The 17,157-nt window shown below is 41.1% G+C and overlaps 1 protein-coding gene across 1 annotated transcript in view; it reads right to left on the reverse strand.

The window, feature by feature from the left end:
• Nucleotides 1-3,372: 3,372 nt before the first annotated feature.
• Nucleotides 3,373-17,157, reverse strand: part of BRF1 (BRF1 RNA polymerase III transcription initiation factor subunit) — a 168,363-nt gene continuing 154,578 nt past the window's right edge. Inside the window, 3 exon segments of the mRNA XM_030451588.1 lie at nucleotides 3,373-7,118; nucleotides 9,302-9,470; nucleotides 12,334-12,385. Coding sequence (XP_030307448.1) covers nucleotides 7,081-7,118; nucleotides 9,302-9,470; nucleotides 12,334-12,385 — 259 coding nt within the window. The 3' untranslated portion in view covers nucleotides 3,373-7,080.

A 17,157-nucleotide genomic window follows, 5' to 3' on the forward strand; every position in this document is an offset into this window, starting at 1 on the left:
CCAGATGGCCCAAAAAGTCTCTGTGATGACTCACACCACACTGATTTGCTGCTGGACACCTCAGAGCTTATGGTAGGTCCTACTGATTTAATGCAGCATGCAGCAGTACCAAATAAACTCCCTGTGTGAAAGTTTGCTTGAAAACAGTGACTAAGGTTCTGAAACCATTTGCTTTAGCTGTATTTTACCCATTGATAACCCATGATTATTACTGGAACTGTGCTGGTATGTGTGTGTGGAGTCTCCTTTCATGAGTTCTCTGAGTATGGGCAGGAATCAAAGCAAATAAAAGGATTTAGCCTGTTTCCCAGCCACAGTGCTGAAGAACAATATTTAAGTACAACATATCTGTGTCAGAGCAGTCTCTGACCACCTACAGAGAGCAAGTTGTGACAGCTGCAGCCATCCACATGCAGAGCTGGAGAGGGATGCACTACGTGCTGCCCTGTACCGCTGCTGAACTTCCCTTTCCACACTGATTTTAAAATCAGCAGAACAAGTAACTCCCATTTTGCTGGGTAGCTAGGCAAGGCAATATGTTGTGCTTGACAGATGGAGTAAGAAATGGCTTTGGGTGACATATCCCGATATCACAAATTGTTTTCACCCCAGTGTATTTTCCTCCCTCTTCCTCACTGCTGCTACCACCTCCAGAGATGCTGCTAATGACACAGATATTCAGCTGAACTAAACCAGTGAAGCTTCTACTGCCTGATGTGAAGTTGCAGGAACTCTACCAATTTACAGCAACTGTGATTATCTACCATGGGTATTTTCATGTTCACTTTCCTATTGGTTGCATTTTTAGGAACTTGAGGTCCCTCATTTCCAACAGGTATCTGCTTAGGGTACGGATCACACGCTCTGCATAGGACCTTTACTCAAAAACATTTGCTCAGAAATCCTTATGTGCCCAAGAGTATTTAGGGAGGACCGGGACTGGCACTTCTGAAAGAATGGCAGACTCATAGACCCTCATCGAAATGGAGGACAGGAATCAGAGAATGTTTCCCAGCTTCACTTCCAGCCAAGCTGCTCAGGCTGCATCATCCATGACTGCTGTCCTCCAACACATGCATCAGGGCCAGCTTGGGCTGTGCAGTCAGGGGTTTGGCCTAGTTTTTTTGTCATGGTTATAAAAATGCAGAGTTGAAAAATGAGGATGTGGGTTTTCTTTCCCCCCAAAAACCATGCAAATCCTTTTTTGGGAATAAGCAGCTGTGGGAGGGGGACAGGAAACATCTGCACAAAGCCAGAAACCTGTCTGCCAGCCCATGGGTGGGGAAAGCTGCCATCCCTTAACCAGGGGCAGCTGACTACTGAGGGCAGTTAGAAATCACACCTGACAAAACCAGATGTATGTCAGCAACATGGGCACAGCATGGGACTTCAGTTTTTAATGCAGCTGTGAGACCAGCTGGGTTACCAGAGATGAAAGTATTGTCCCTACCCTGTTCCTATGCTCACTGCCCGTGGGTACCTCATTGCAATGAAATATTTCCTCATCTTTCTGATGTTTTTTTTTAAAATGCAGCTTTATCTGTAACATCAAACCACAGCCCTTAAAACCACCCTAAATAATTAAACTCCTTTGTTTTTACTCAAGTGAATTGAAACCCCCCAACATCTCTTCCTTACCTGGTCAGGTGTTCTACTGCTTTTAATACTGCCCAGTCTATAAATGATGAAGATGGTGCAGGATATACCATGAAACATAATGAATCAGGAATTCTTTTGGGGAAAAAGGTGAGGTGCTACCTCACCTCTCTGCTCCTGTCAACATCCAGCTTTTGCTGCTCTTAGTCCCTGCATATAAAACCTTTTGCCTTTCACACAGAAAAGCACTGAAGGAAAATTACCTGATAGGCAGATTAGTTCTGTTTCTTTTCACTGCTTTTGTTCAGATTTCCTTTAATTTGCTGCATTATTCTGGTTTTGAAGAATTTAGGAACTTTACTAAGAGCAGTAAGAAAAGCATTCTTGTTGCCATTTTGCAATAGAAACACATAATACAACTGCTAGCCCAGTGTCCAGTACAGTGCCACTTACTGCCAACCTATCCAAAGACAAAGACTCACACTAAAAGTAATAAAATCCTCTGCTCCAAGAGTCACATGGCAAGATGGGAATTTCAATCTTTCATTTTTATGACATGTATGCACCTTCCTCATTTCCATGAAAATGCACAACAGTCCCATAAGAAAAAAACAATTACAATGAAGGATATTAGCAAGTACCTTTGTTATGTTGTAAGTCATGAGTTTTCACCCAGCCTCCTTTCTCATATGCTTAACCTTTTTCACTAAAAAAACCCCCACCACTCAACAAGACAACTGCCAGGTATCATGATGGGCATGAGGAACACTGAATAAAATTCTGGAACTCTTCCTAAACATGTGGAGGGAGTAGAAAATTAAAACAGCCTCTTCCACATTACAAAACATGAAGTTAAGAAGCTTGCTATGAGCTACTGGTGACAAGTGATGCTCATATAAAGCTTTGCAAGATTTTTATTAACCTTATTAACTTCTCAGACCCTTACAGGAGATGTATTTGATGGGCATGGCTGGGGGGGGACCAAATGATTTTGGTTATGAAAGCCTGGTGTGGTAGGGGAGAGACAAATTATAGGGCAAAGGTAATAATCTGTACAGCTTGGGAAGAGCAGAAAATGCAAAGCCAAGGTGGCCAGCACAGCTTAGATCTTATGAGTGAGAGAGCACCAATGATGGATACCACTAAAGAAACTATGATAAAAGCATCCTGATGCACATGAGAGCAGCAGTGCTCACATGAGAGCATGGGAACCCTGTGAAATGCTGGAATAACTCAAACTTACTGCCTTCCCAAAGCTACTGTTCACTGTCCTACTATATGCTAAAACGTTGCAGTAGACATTGCTGATGATCCAGTAGTAGCTCCACTTCCAGACAAAAATAAAAGGAACAAATACCAAGGGTAGATGCAGATTTTGGCCTCCAAACTGTGGTATCCAGATGTCGATAGAATAACATGTTTTTTTACTCAGCACACGCCTTATTTATCAAGATACAGCTTCCAGAAACAAGTATTGGAACAGTTCCACCAAACACACACAAGATACGTTGTTCCCACAGTTAGTTAATTATATAGCTTAGTGGAAAAACCTCACTAATGTTATGCATTTTACAGAAAATATCCACATTTATCAGTGGAACAGTATCTCGTAAAAAACACTTGCCTGATTAGTTGCATCTTCTTCAATTCAGAGACAAAAAGAAAACTCTAAATTACAAATTTTGGCCACTATCAACCAATCATGCAGCAATCAAAAATGAACATTCATAAGTAAGACAGAAACATGAGAAATTAGCAGGAGAGCACTGTAAAAGATGGGTTATGCAAGGGTTTTACATTTTATTTACAGCAAATATATTACAGTAAAAAAGCTTAACATGGCTCATACTGTGGTTGTGTAAGGATGATACATACACTCACATCAAACAGGTTTAATTTCCTTGGTACTAACTGAACCAAACACAAGGATTCAACACAAAAATAAGAAACAGAACGTTTATTAGGCAAACTCTACACTAACTGTACACATCTGCAACTGGAGCTTCAATGCAATCCAAAGAATACAAACAAGCCATCAGGATGGCAAGAGCTTTTCTGATAAACATGTCTAACCCTCAAGACAAGGCTGTCTGGCACCATTTAAAAGTTGCTGTAGGGAACACAACAGTAATTTTAAAGAAATGTCACAGATGATTAAGACACTGAAAACGCACTCACCATAGTGAAGAATCTCATTATTTTCCTTATTTCTATCCTTTTGCACTCCCACAACACAAGAGTGTTAAAAGGCTGCATGGCAGACAAGCTGGATGCAACAGCTGGAGGGTTTTGCCTGTCAAGCAAAGTGACTTGTAGCAAGAAACATGCTTTAGGCAACAAAACCTATGATACACAGCTTGTGTGGATTCAAATAAGAAGATCTAAGAACAACAAATGTTGAAGCCTTATAAGCCCTCTTCATTATAATCAGAATCCTGAGAAAAGCAGGGTCCAAATTACTCCAAGTGAATTTAGGCTCATTTATATACAACAAAATTGTCCAGATACATCAACAGTAGTAAACAGAGTCAATGCAGTGTTAATCTTTTTACATTTTAATGACTGGCTATAAAAACAGAAACTAGCATGTTCTAATCTGTTTACATTTCCTGAGCTTAGTTAAATCAAGAAGGAATGAACATTATAAAAATCCCGGTAAGTCACCAATAAATTAAAAATGTACATAACCACTACAGCCTAAGAAGTCTTATGATGCTCAGGGTGAAGTCTGCCTATCCAACACCACAACCTTTCTCCTGCTCAGAAAACAAGCCATTAACTTCACCAGCAATACTGAGATGCTATGGAATTGTAGCTCTTTAGCTTTTTTTGCTCTCCAAGTGCCTTCCAGCAGGCTATGCAACAGTCTTTCCTAATGAAATCATATGAGAGCATTCAGAAACTGCACTCCTCTACTTCCAGTGCAGGAAACAATTTTCTCAGAAACACAATGTGTCACTGAAATTCAAATTTATTAGCAGTAATTATGGGGGTGGACTCTCAGCTCCTGCACGTAACCTGACTACACCGGCTGCAGGTTTAGCATCCTGTAGGGGAGCAAACCAATGAGAACCTACACAGAAGAGTGAAGGCAAGACCCACAGCAATAAAGAACACATCTTAGTAATTTCTTTAAGAGCCAATATCATGCATTTGAGAAAAGCACTCGACCTACATGAGTCATAGGCATGTTTATTTATGCATGTTTATTTCCTGCATAGAGAATAATGTGTACCTTGGAATAAAATCCAAGCTTTGAGAAAGTACTGAGTGTATGAGTATCTGTAATAGTGCTATTGGCAGATTAATTAAAACCCAAATGCTTGAACTCAACTGCTTCAAAGACTTGCTGAGCATGAACTTTAACAAAACAAACTACTTTTAAAAAAACTGTCTGCTTATAGCATGATCTTGAATTCATGGTGTAAATAAAAGAGAGGTAGAAAAGTTTATCCCCTCAATATAATTTTCTGTGCAGTATTTATAAAGTATCAGGAAATAATCCATATTTTTCTGGTGAAAATAACAGCTTTTCCCCTAAGAATTATAGGGAATCTCTTCTTTCTGCTGAAGTGCTGCAAGCTAAGTCACTGAAATCTGGTTCAGAAGTGCTCTTTTTCCCATTAGCCTCACTACATCATTTTTGTAACCAAGATCTGCTTTTAAGAAGTCATTGCAGACATACTCCTCTTCAGGGCTCAAAAAATATCTAGCAGATAAAACCTACCCAACAAACTACATTTACCAGCCAATTCTGCTCCAAAAAAAAAAGCACAAGCACTCTTGCTCTACTTACACATGCCTCTTAGGCATGCTACTGAGAGGGACAGCAGAGATTTGGAAGGCCATGTGTCCCTTCCCCTCTTTGCTGACAACCACAGGTATAAGCACCATCATCACTCTGGCTGGCAGGAGCTAGAGAGCTTCCCAAGGCAGCTCCTTTTCCTGCCACAATCCACCCTCCACTGTGGGAGGATGGATGGGGCTTCTGTGATGAGCTCCCCAAAAAGCGTAAGAAGGATGAGCTGACCAGGAGAGACAGCTTAACAGAAGCCACCATCTTTGCAGGGTGTAAGACAAGTCTACAGCCCTACAGCATTCATGATTGTCACTAGACACGGGAGAGAGATGAAAACATCTTGGCTCCTGCAGCTGCAGTCATCAAGACCATGATCCAGAGCACAGAGCGTTTCCCACGGAGCTGAGAGCCCACTCGGACACAGCAGTGCCAGGAAAGGGCAGGTCAGAGGCAAGAGGGTGGAATATGGCACTAGGGGCTCCCTCCCTGCTCCCTGCTCCCACGGCATTGCAGGAGCTGCTGTATCTGGATAAGAAGGACCTGCCTGCTGACATTTTGGGGCACACAGGGCTGGAGCTCCACCGTCATTCACACAGCAGTGACTGTTCAAGGGTGGGATTTTAGCCACGAAAGTCAGACACCTGCATGGTGACCTTGAATTTTACCCATCGCAAGTTAAATAAATTACACTAAATTAAATTCAGCCAAAGCAGATGCTAGCTTATTTATTAAAAAGCTCAGCTTTCTCTTTCTTTCAACTGGTTTGAGAGGCAGGCAGCTCTTGGAAGCAGACCTTCACTCTAACTCAGTCAGACACGAGCAGCTCTGTAGAGATGCCAGAGTGACTCTTGTGCAGCAACAGCAGCCACAGCCAGACCTGGCTGTCCCCAGGGACACCCAGCACAGGCAAGTGAGCACAGCAGTGTCCCCTGCTTGCTCTCTACATTTCTTGCCTCACCCAGGTCTCCTCCCTCCTTCCACACAAACCGCCAGGGACTCAGAGAAGGAGGAGACTGTTTGCTGCCAACATTGCCTACTATTTTCATATCTTTCAAGAAACCTATGAACTGATTAATACAAATAAGTATTTACTTCATTTCAGAGAAACCGATACTGCCCTGCAGATATAGAACTTGGCATTAAATTTTGATAGGCTTGGGTAAGGAAGCTTGCATACAATAGCAGGGTCATGCTTATAATAGGGGTTGGTGATGCTTTCTTTCTTTCAGTTGTACCATTAAGAGACAACTAATGCTACTGTACTCTAATAATCAACAAACAGGCTTTTTGGTTTTACCTGTCTTTCTTTTTGCTCCCTTTCAACAGCATGCCTAAAAGCAGTCATATAAATAAGAGATGCGATGCTTTCAGCCACACTAACACAGTCCATATTGTCTCTTTTCTTTTGTTCTCTGGAAACATTACTCCCATTAATTTCATCCCCAAACTATGATCCACCAAGAAAAAAAAAAAAATTCAAGTACAAACCCAACTTTTATTGCTGGGTTATGGGTTAATGTAAACTGACCAGAATCAATGTCAACCTCAAATTCACTTTACAAAAGTAAGGATTGTTCAATTAAATTTGCTGACCACAGACAGCTTCTTTCACTATTCACACAGTTTGGAGACTGAATATTTGCTGGGAACAAGACAGAGTCCGTGTTCTTTGGAAGCAATTGGAACTAATAGCCATCATCTTCATCCATATCACAGCCATAATCTGAAACACACAAAGGCATATAAAAATGCAAATATTCCAGGTAGATGGAAGTTGCAACAAAATTATTGCTACTTTCAGATTGCTTTCCTGCTGTGTAACTAGATGGTAAGTTTTGCCTTAAGTAAGCTTTTAAAAAAAATCTTGTATTTTCTTAGGGCAAAATAAAAAGCTTTTGCAGGTGCTTTCCTCAACAAAATAAAATTATTTTTAAGCATGTATGTGTAACAATCTCTTCTCAGCTCTCACTGGACCCTCATTTAGGAATACTTCGCATACGTATACTTGAAACTCATGAAGTACTTAATTTAGAGGTTAAGGTGGATCAAGCCTGATTGCCACAAGTAATTTGGAACATGGTGGCTGGAGGAGAACCAGCAGCATACATTCACAAGTAGGCATGGCTCTCACGAGATGTAGCTACCAAGAAAAAAGATGACTTGTTTACACTATTCATGTATTTATAAGCTGAAACTGCAAGGGTTCAGAGACAGCTCAGAGTTCCCATCAACATCAAAGGAGTCGTCCAACGAATCCTGACCAATGCATCTGAATCAGACCTCCTGCATCTACTTAGTTTTAGGAACAATTTAAAATATTCCCCAGATTTTTTTATCCAGTTTTGCTTTCTTAAACAATGATGAGTGCAAAGATTGTGTGATGCATGTGTCAGAAGGCATGGCTGCATGGTTCTAATGCACCAATTTCTCTCCTGTGGGCTTCTGAATGCAGTGAAATGGTTATTTTCTGCTGCAAAGTCAAACCTAAGGATAATTATTACATATGAGCATTCAGTAAAGTTAACCTTTATATTCCAAATGTAATACAGTGCAACATTTCATCCAAAACAGTCAAGCAAATGCTCGGAAGCAGAATTAAGTGTAATCTATAATAATTTGTGTAGAATGGGTGACATTCACCATCTGTAATTCCTGCAGTTATTCCAGGCAGACAGGTTTAAAACCCATAAAGAAAGCCGTTAGAAAAGGGTTATTTGTTCTGCTGAGCAGCTCTCCACACCTGTGTTTGAATTCTGGGAATACTTTCCTTTCTATTTTTTTTTTTAAACTCTTGATTTTTCAGCTGCTGTCCAGACCAGACAGGGAGTAGTGGAATGTTCTCAGAATGGTTTAAAAATAGTAACATTTACAAAGAAAAAAAGCTCATTGACCTTTATTCTATTTTTGTGGGGGGGGTTATTAATAAACATAGACCCACCCTCCCCCACATGGGTGGCTTTTCTTGGGAACATTATTCTAATAATAAATGCAGGCAACAGATTTTTTCCTACAGTTCAGCAATTATTTTCCAGTGAAGAATTCAATTTAAAAGCACCAGACACTTTTGTGAAATGTATACATATTGTCCATGAAAGCTATATTAATAGTACAGGAAAGATTTTTGCTGTAAACAGCATTTCAGTAGGAAAACTTACTCCCATCTTACTTTTTCACAACCCACAGTTAGCAGCTCTCGTTTTGAAAATGCTATTGTGTATTTTTGAAAGCTTAACTTCTAAGAGGAAGTTTTCAATAAAGGATAAATGTGGATGTGTCCAGTTAGGAAAAATCACAGCGGAGAGGATACTGCCTTTTCCTGCCAGCAAAGAAACTTAATTAAATGAGTGCCTTTGCTGGGTAACCCAAAGAAATTAGCACACATCTGTGCACCATACAGCACGCCACACGTTATAAATGTAATTTCTGGAAGAACACTTTCCTCCTCACAATTTACCCAGGAATGGAGTGCAATGATTTGTTTTGTTTTGAGCTGGACAGCCATATCCCCAGGGCTCAGGGACAACTTGGATGTCACTGCAGCCCCAGCCGAGGAGGCAAGACGAGCAGGGCCACTTGGCTTGGGAGGCAATGAGCCCCAAGCACTGCTGATGTAGGGGTTACTGACCCTGTAAATCCCCAGATCCACATTAATAAACCTCATTCTGAAAAGGCTCTTGAGAAGCCCTTTTAGCCCAAAGCTCAAGATGCAAAGTTTTCTAAGGAGGTCAGCTTTTGGACATGGGTGACTCCAGGCTTTCCCACAGAAATGAGCAGTGCTGGAAAGGCAACAGGAGCTCCCGCTGCTGGAGGACAGGGACAAGCGGGGGAGCTCTGTCTGTCCTCAGCCCTGAAAGGACAAACCCCACAGCAGCAGCAGATGTTGATCCACACAGCATCCCTGCTTACCGTTTCCTCCCATCAGCTGCAAGGCACTCATGCAGTGATCATCATCTTCTTCTACTTCTTCCTCTTCCACCTCTTCTTCAGGGTTATAAGCTACTGGGCCACTCTCCACCAGCACAGCTGCTGGTTTTTCTACATCCGGGGTTTCTGCTTGTGAATTTGGAAAGGTCACCTGCAAAAAAGAAGAGACAACAGTAAAGCAGGCCTTCCTTTCATTCAATATTTATACAAAACACTAGCAATTTCCACATAAGAAGCCCACCCCCAGTGCTCAAGGCTCAGCTCTTCCAGGGAATGTGAAAGTTGCTCCATGAAATGCTGCCCAACCACAAGTTAGGCACAAACATTCACAGATTTCACATAATTCATAGCCAGGTAAGTGACATACCCAGAGACAGTGACAGCAGAACAAGCATCCCCTTGAAAGCAGAAGGTAAGGAGAAACCTGGAAGTGAAGGTTTCTCAGCAGAGCTCTGCTGGAAAATGAGCAACCTTTCCCTCACTGTGCTTGATGCACATCAGGCCTATTACACAGTAAGAATGTTATTGACACTTTAATGATAGCAAAAATGTACCCTTCAAATAAAAAAGAAATGACATGAATTAGTTTTGACGGTTCTGGTTGGATTTATTGGGAAGCACAATGAATGAGCTGTGGAACAAGCAGCACTCTTTAGACAGCACTTGAAGTGGTGGCAGAGCAATATATTGGTAATACACACACCAGCACCTGTAACGTTGGCTAATTCATCAGAATTATGATCCCCAAACAGCTACTTGCGAATGGATCACTGCTGGGATCTGTTCTGTATGTTCACCTCCCCAGCTGCTCCAAGTTAGGCAGGACACAGCAACGAGGGAAGGAAAGGGCAGCACCACAAGGAGACCCAGGTGAATTTGGAGAAGGTAATACTGGTTTTGGCTCATGAAGGATAAATCTGGGAAAGGGGAAAACCATGTGGCTGCCTCAGCACAGCCCAGGTTCTGGTCTCTCACAGGACCTTCATCTCCACCAGTTTTGTAACAGGACACTTTCCACCTCTGTTCTGCACTTGGATTACTTGAGGGTTGTACACTAAGGCTTGTGGTCTGGTCCCCTCAAAAAAATCCTGTTAGTGACAGCTTGAAAAACATGGCAGATTAACCACCATGGCTTCTTTGACATGTAAGCAATTTTGAGGAGGGCATATTTAACAGTCAGCAGTTATCAGCACCAAGAGTCATGTCCCTTACTAGGAAAGACAGAAAAGACTAGGACAGCTTCCTTGGGAAGGCCAGTGGTGAGCTTATAACAATGCAATGTCCAAATGAGGCCAGGAAACACCAGCTCCTTTGGTTCCTACTACAAGAAACACCCTACAGTAAGTTACATTTTAAATTAGAGTACACAAATATGTACTGCTGCATCTTCTCCAGTTCCATTGGCAGTCATTACTTTTATTCATTTATTTATTTATAAATGTATTTACTTGGGATGCAGTTAACTCCCAGAATCCCTTTTGAGATACACCATAAGAGAAAATCCCTGTACCAGAAAGTTGGTAGCCTAATTATTCAAACATCAAAGCTGTTCCTGAACTTGTCATATACCATGACAGTCAACCTAAAGAATCTGCCTGAGTTTTTCAAAGTCACCTAAGGGTTTGCTCCAATAGCTCATTAATAGGGCAAAAGACACCCATTAATTTTAATAGAAAATCAAGTATTTAGAAATTCGGATCACTCAATGACAGGTTTTCATTATTTTTTAATGCCCAAATTAATCATACTATTTAGAGGAACTTCCCTCCAGTTTATTTTATATTTCCTACCACATCTTTTGCCTCTAGAGCCATTGAAATGAGTCCACCTAGGTTTGCAGTATAAGCAGAAATACACACAACAGTTTGAGACGAATCAGCATCATAATATATATCAATTTATATGCTTAAAAGTATCCATCTGCTCTGAAAAAGTGGGTGAATACAAAGGAGCTACAATTGAGTAATTAGTTTTTAAAATTGCACCATACTAATTAAAATGTGACCTTCTTCTAATTATCATGTCCACTTCCAGACTGCTATACTTATAAAAATGTGCAGAGTTTTCTAATGAGCATTGCATAAGACATGGAAATGTATTTCCCCAGGCAGGATATCAAACTGTTTCTGAAAATCAGTGGGTTTTAGTCATTTTAAAAATAATGCAGCCAAACAACACCTCTAAATAGAACTTCCTGAATTCACTTCCAGACATCCTGGACTTGAGCTTGGCACATAGTTTTGTGTATGGATGGGCAATTGTCAAAGCATGTTAAACTACCCAGTGTAAATTGTTCATATTTGGGAGGGAAGTGCCTTCAGTATATCAGGAACAGAGTTTTCAGATACGCAGTAGATAGTTACTTTATCATACACAAAATGCACATCTCAGTACAGTCTGAAAATAACAGTGAAAAAAAGCAGTTATTGCTGTGACTTTAAAAATAATCATACTCCCTTTGGCAGAAACTGCGGGTGCATGAAGCCACCCAAGGAGGGTTTCTGGTGGTGGCCACTTACTAGTACTAAATTTTCTATGGCAGGTCTACATTTTCAAAATAAACAAACAAACAAATCATAGAGTAAACCATTCTATAAGTTGTCACTTTCTGTTCCCTGACCAGCCTCCTGCAGAAGCCCAGCCCTTCCCTTGGGTCAACACCCCACAGAGGTGGCATTTTCCACCATCCCCCTTCTCCGTGGGGAAGATCCAAGTGCTGAGAAACAGTCATGAGCTCTTCCCAGTTGTACGTACCTTTTGGGATGCTTGCAGGGAGTATTTTTGCCATCTAACCACACCTTTATGGGGCTGGTGGGTAAGCAAGGACAAAATTTGGCTAGAAAAAAGGCAACCTCAGCTTTGCAGTGGTGGCAATAACCAGATCCTGGTCTGATCAGAGAGAGATTCTAATTTCTTTTGCCCATATTTACCACCTTATCAGAACTGGGCTGAAAAAGCATAGTGGGAACTTCCAAACTCTAACTGTTGCACTAGAAGTGCTGGACTTTACATACCTCTTCAGTGGCAGCCTTTTTAGCAAACTGTGTTGAAATCAAGGGTCTTAATCTGCAAAGGAGAGAAGAAGAAATGGTGAACATCAGAAAAGTGACACCATGTACAGGAGTTTGACATAAGAGTATTCACTCTCCAAACAGTGAAAGCACTTTGCTAGTGTTGTGGTGTGCAATTACTTATTTAAAGATAGCAGATAAGGAGTGGAGAACCACAGGCTCCATGATAATTAATGTACACATTCCCTTGTAAGTGTCTGCCCGGTTTAGGACAATAAAAAACCTGTCAACAAGCACAACAGCAAAACCTCATCTCAACCCGCAGCCCCAGCTCAGCCTGAAGGTCTTTGAAATGGATGATTTTGTCACATATTAAGAAAGTTAAAAAAACTAATGATTTTTTTGAAGACTGCAGATGTGGCAAAACTGAGCCACACTCTGCATTATCCAGCACTGCTCTACAAGTATTTCCCTGTATTTGGTGAAATATGTAGGATACCAGGAAGATTATACCTAAGGGATATCATAATCATCACAGGAAAATTCCTAAATTCCAGCTATAGAAATCATTAGCAAAACCAAGGAGAGCCCACGTCCTTTGAATGAAAAACGCAGAAATTGAACCATAAATGTTTTTAAAAGTTCTGCATCAGAGACCTGCAGAAAAGATGGATCAGTGTTACTTTACAGCTAAATATTAAATATTTCTTTCTGAAAAACATTTCCTAGCCTGTTGTCTCCTTACTGCCAGGAAGCCTGTTCTCAATCCATCATTTAGTGCTGCTTTCTGGTCTCTCCTCCTCATCTAGATGTATCTCATCACGAAGAGGATGACTTGCTCCATGCTGAAACACTGCTCAGACAGATCCTCAAGTACCTATTTTAACTAAGTCTGGGCAAACAACTTAATGAATACCAATTTTATGGCTCCAGAGATACAGTCTTTTATGATAAGCTGTATCTTTCTTCTCATTTTTCTATTGGTTATTCCTCCCTGTGAACACACAGATACTGCTTGTTTTTCTACTTATTTATTTATTTCAAATAATCTGCAGAAGCAAACAAAGCCCCAGAGAACGAGCAGGGGAGATTCAGATCATTATCTCCAATGGAGATGACAATATGAAAATAGAAGATATTGGCTAAGCTCCAAAATGGTTCAGACACTGGTCATTGCTGAAATGCTTTTTGCAAGACCCGAAAGGCATTTCAGCAACCCAAGTAGTCCAAGGCTCTTCCTTACTGTAGATCTAATTAAAAAGAAGCCATGGGAATGCTTCAGGAGCTGTGCCACTGAAGGATCCAGAACACATTATTCTGCTACAGACACTTCTTTTCATATTCATGTAAAATTTCAAGAAAGAGAGACTCTTAATCTACATGAATGATCTTTATCTTACAAATCCTGGTGGAATTCTGGGCTTAGAAAGAATATATCTGAAGGCATGGATGCACTCCTCCCTAAGTGTTTGGCCTTCTCTTTCCTTTATCTGATCTGAATTTAGTGCTTTCACAGAATCATAGAATGGTTGGAAGAACCTTTAACAGTCACCTAGCCCAACACACGCAAAATGAACAGGGACACCTTCAACTATATCAGACTGCTCACAGATCCATCCAGTCTTACCTCGAATATTTCCAGGAATGGGGCATCTACAACCTCTCTAGGAAACCTGTTCCATTTTTTCACCACCCTTATAATGGAAAATTTCTTCCTTATTTCATAACATTTGAGACTACCTACCTACTGTCAATCACTGTTTTCCAAAAGTCACCCTGTTTAGATGCTTACAAACAGATAAATGTAGCAATGTCAAAAGGTTATGTTTTGAAGGATACTAATTATCAAACAGGTTGTATTTCAGTGATGTGACTGAAAAAAACATCAAAAGAAACGAAGGACGTTTATTTTAAACCAGTAGTAGTGATTATTGCAATTAACATGGTACCAAAGATAGTACCTATTTCCTCTTGCTACCAAAAGACATCAGATCTCCCTGGAACACCCTGAAATCTTACCTCCCCCCAGTTAAAATCAAGCTGTTGAGTAAGGCTCACAAGGTAATCAGAAACTGCTGACATTTCTTTTCAAGCAAATTATACATGTGCTCACATAGTGAAGAAAACAATCACAGCTACAGGAAGCAAAGAGTAAACATTCCAGTTTCACTTTAATTAAAATGGTCCCCTAATGAAAATAAAAAGATCCACGTTTATGAAAAGCCTATTTGCAAACTTTAGTGCTAAATCCAAGAACCCTTCTATACCATTTTTTTAGCAGCGAGTGGTTTTCAGACCCAAACTGAAACTAAAGCTGTGTTTATTTCTTTTCTGTGATCATTGCTCACAAAGCACACATCTTCACTGCTACAAGGAGAGTTCTGCCATTCAATTTGGGCAATACAATTTCTCTCTCAGCATAACATCTAATGCATCCAAAAGCAGAGGGTTGGATTCTGCTCCTGTTCTGGCTGCTGGGTACCTGCTGCAGAGGGTCCCTTGCCACATGGGCTGCCCAGCCTAGCTCACTACCCCTTGGTGCTGGGAGCTACCTACATGCACCAGCAATGAAAACAGAAAAAAAGCAAAACCATCATGAAGAGCAACAAAATTTCCCCCCCAAAAATAACGCCTTTGATTAAAATCATATAAAAGTTGCAAAAGTTATAAAGACATAAAAAGAGGTTAATTTATCTTTCTCGGCTCTCCTTACGCCTATGGAGAATGCTACTGCTATTACTTGTACAAAACCATATAAGAAGGTTTTACAGTAGGGTTTTGTTTTGTTTCTTAAATGCCCTGATGCCCTGACCTCCTTAAACCAGAGCAGCTGCTGCCACACCAGCCATATGGAGCAATAAATTACTGGCTGCCATGGCTACAGATATGGGCTCCTTCTGCTGTCTGGCTGCACCACAGAGGGAGGAAAAAGTGTCATCATGGAAGAGCACGCCTGCTTTCCAGGCTGGAAGAGGCTTGAGTACTTAATGATCAAAAAAACAGCTTGAAAAAAGAACTGAAGTATCCTAGGCAGTCTCATCAACCTCAAGCTCATTTGTAAAAGGCTATCAGGAAGCAGGCATGCACACACACACTATACGTGAAAAATCCCGTCCATCAAAGTCCAGTTTGAATTCAGGGTTGCCAAGTTCCATAAATAATCATATCTTGCACTGAGATATGATCCCTCTATGCTAAAGCACCAACAACCTTTATTGAAAATGTAGTATTATTACTGGTCTTCCCAGTGTTTTAGGAGTTGTTCACTATCCATTATGATTTCTAGTTTGGGCATTACGAATTCTGCAAATTAATACAGTACTTTGTGGGAGGGAGTAGCAAAACAAGCAACTTTCTGAACAGCAACAGGATCTGTAAAAGGAAAAAATAAAAACAAAAAAGATTTCACACAGCCCCAGGTGTTACATCCACATTTCAAACCACTTCAAAAATTATGCAGATCTAGAAATGCTCACGTCAGGCAACACATGCAACACTGGAAGCAGATAATCTTGACACATTTGTGACAAAAACTAGTGGCATGGTACATGGCATCAGAGGCTGCTCCCTGCCGAATCTGCTCTCAGTTGAGACGTGCACGATAACATCCAGGTTTGTCTTCCAGCTTAACAATTTTAAAGAAAATTCAATATAATAGCTCCTGACACGGCTGGAGATCACACAGACTTAACTTTCAAAGCACACAAATTCTCTGGAAAACAAGCTGGCTGAGACAAACAACTGTTTTTATTTTGCTTATTATTTAATAACAAAAGTTTACACAGCACAGTACATAAAATGTGCAATAACACCACCTCACTTGCATCAGGCTGCTCACCCACCAAAAAGGCTTACAATACCATAACAATCTTCTCAGTGCAATCCTACAAGTAATTTGGAAAGTCACCCAAAGCTGTGTTTCTTACTGAATTCTAATTTAATCCATCCAAGTAGGGAACATCTTATTGCTGCTTACCACCTAATTTTATACGTGGATGAATTCAGAATATGCGATGGAAAGCAGAGATACAACAGAGCCTGCAGCCACAGGCCTGCAATCATGCAGGTCACCTAAGATAAATGCCCACATATCCATAGCACAGGCCTTTCATATGTGTTTGACTTCAGTGAGGGAAAAAGCTATGGAGAAACAATTTGGTAAGAGACTGGTCAGGTTCTCCATGCTGTCCGAGATCCTTCTCCCACCTAAGGCCAGATGGTTGTGCCTCAGGAGGTCAGTTCACCAGACATCTGGTGAGAAGGATATTAAAACAAATGTTTACCCCAGCTAAAAGTGCCCTTTAATTAGGTACTGCCAGTGTTAACCTTACTGGAAAGCTGGGAATCACCTTTCTGTGAGGATTTGTGCTCTTGTTGGAAACACAACAGCATTAGGACCCACTGTTCTACCATTAGGTCAGGAGAAACAGGTGACCTTCCTGGACCTGGACCACTGCTCTTTTCCCAAGGGTGATGACCCCAGAGCACTGCAGGGTTTGCACATCCAGCTGTGGATCCCACCATCTTTTACATCTGCTTCTGGCTGGTACTCACAAGAGCTGCTCCCTCCCCTGAAGAGGAAATGGAGGCAGGTGGCCAGGGTGTAAGGATGCACCATGACACACCAACACAGCTCCAGATACAACATCACGCTCTGTAGAAAGACAAAGCACCTCTGATGCTCACATCTTGAATCAGTGTGTGCCTGACTGTGAAGTTGACACCTCTTTTTGGCTTTCTGAAGGTCAGACCGACCAGACCCTCATGCAGCTCAGCTCACCATCAGTGTAAAAGCTCCAGACAGTTTTCCTGAATCACTCTCCCCAG

This window comes from Calypte anna, chromosome 5A, assembly GCF_003957555.1.
Source record: "Calypte anna isolate BGI_N300 chromosome 5A, bCalAnn1_v1.p, whole genome shotgun sequence".
NCBI lineage: Eukaryota > Metazoa > Chordata > Aves > Apodiformes > Trochilidae > Calypte > Calypte anna.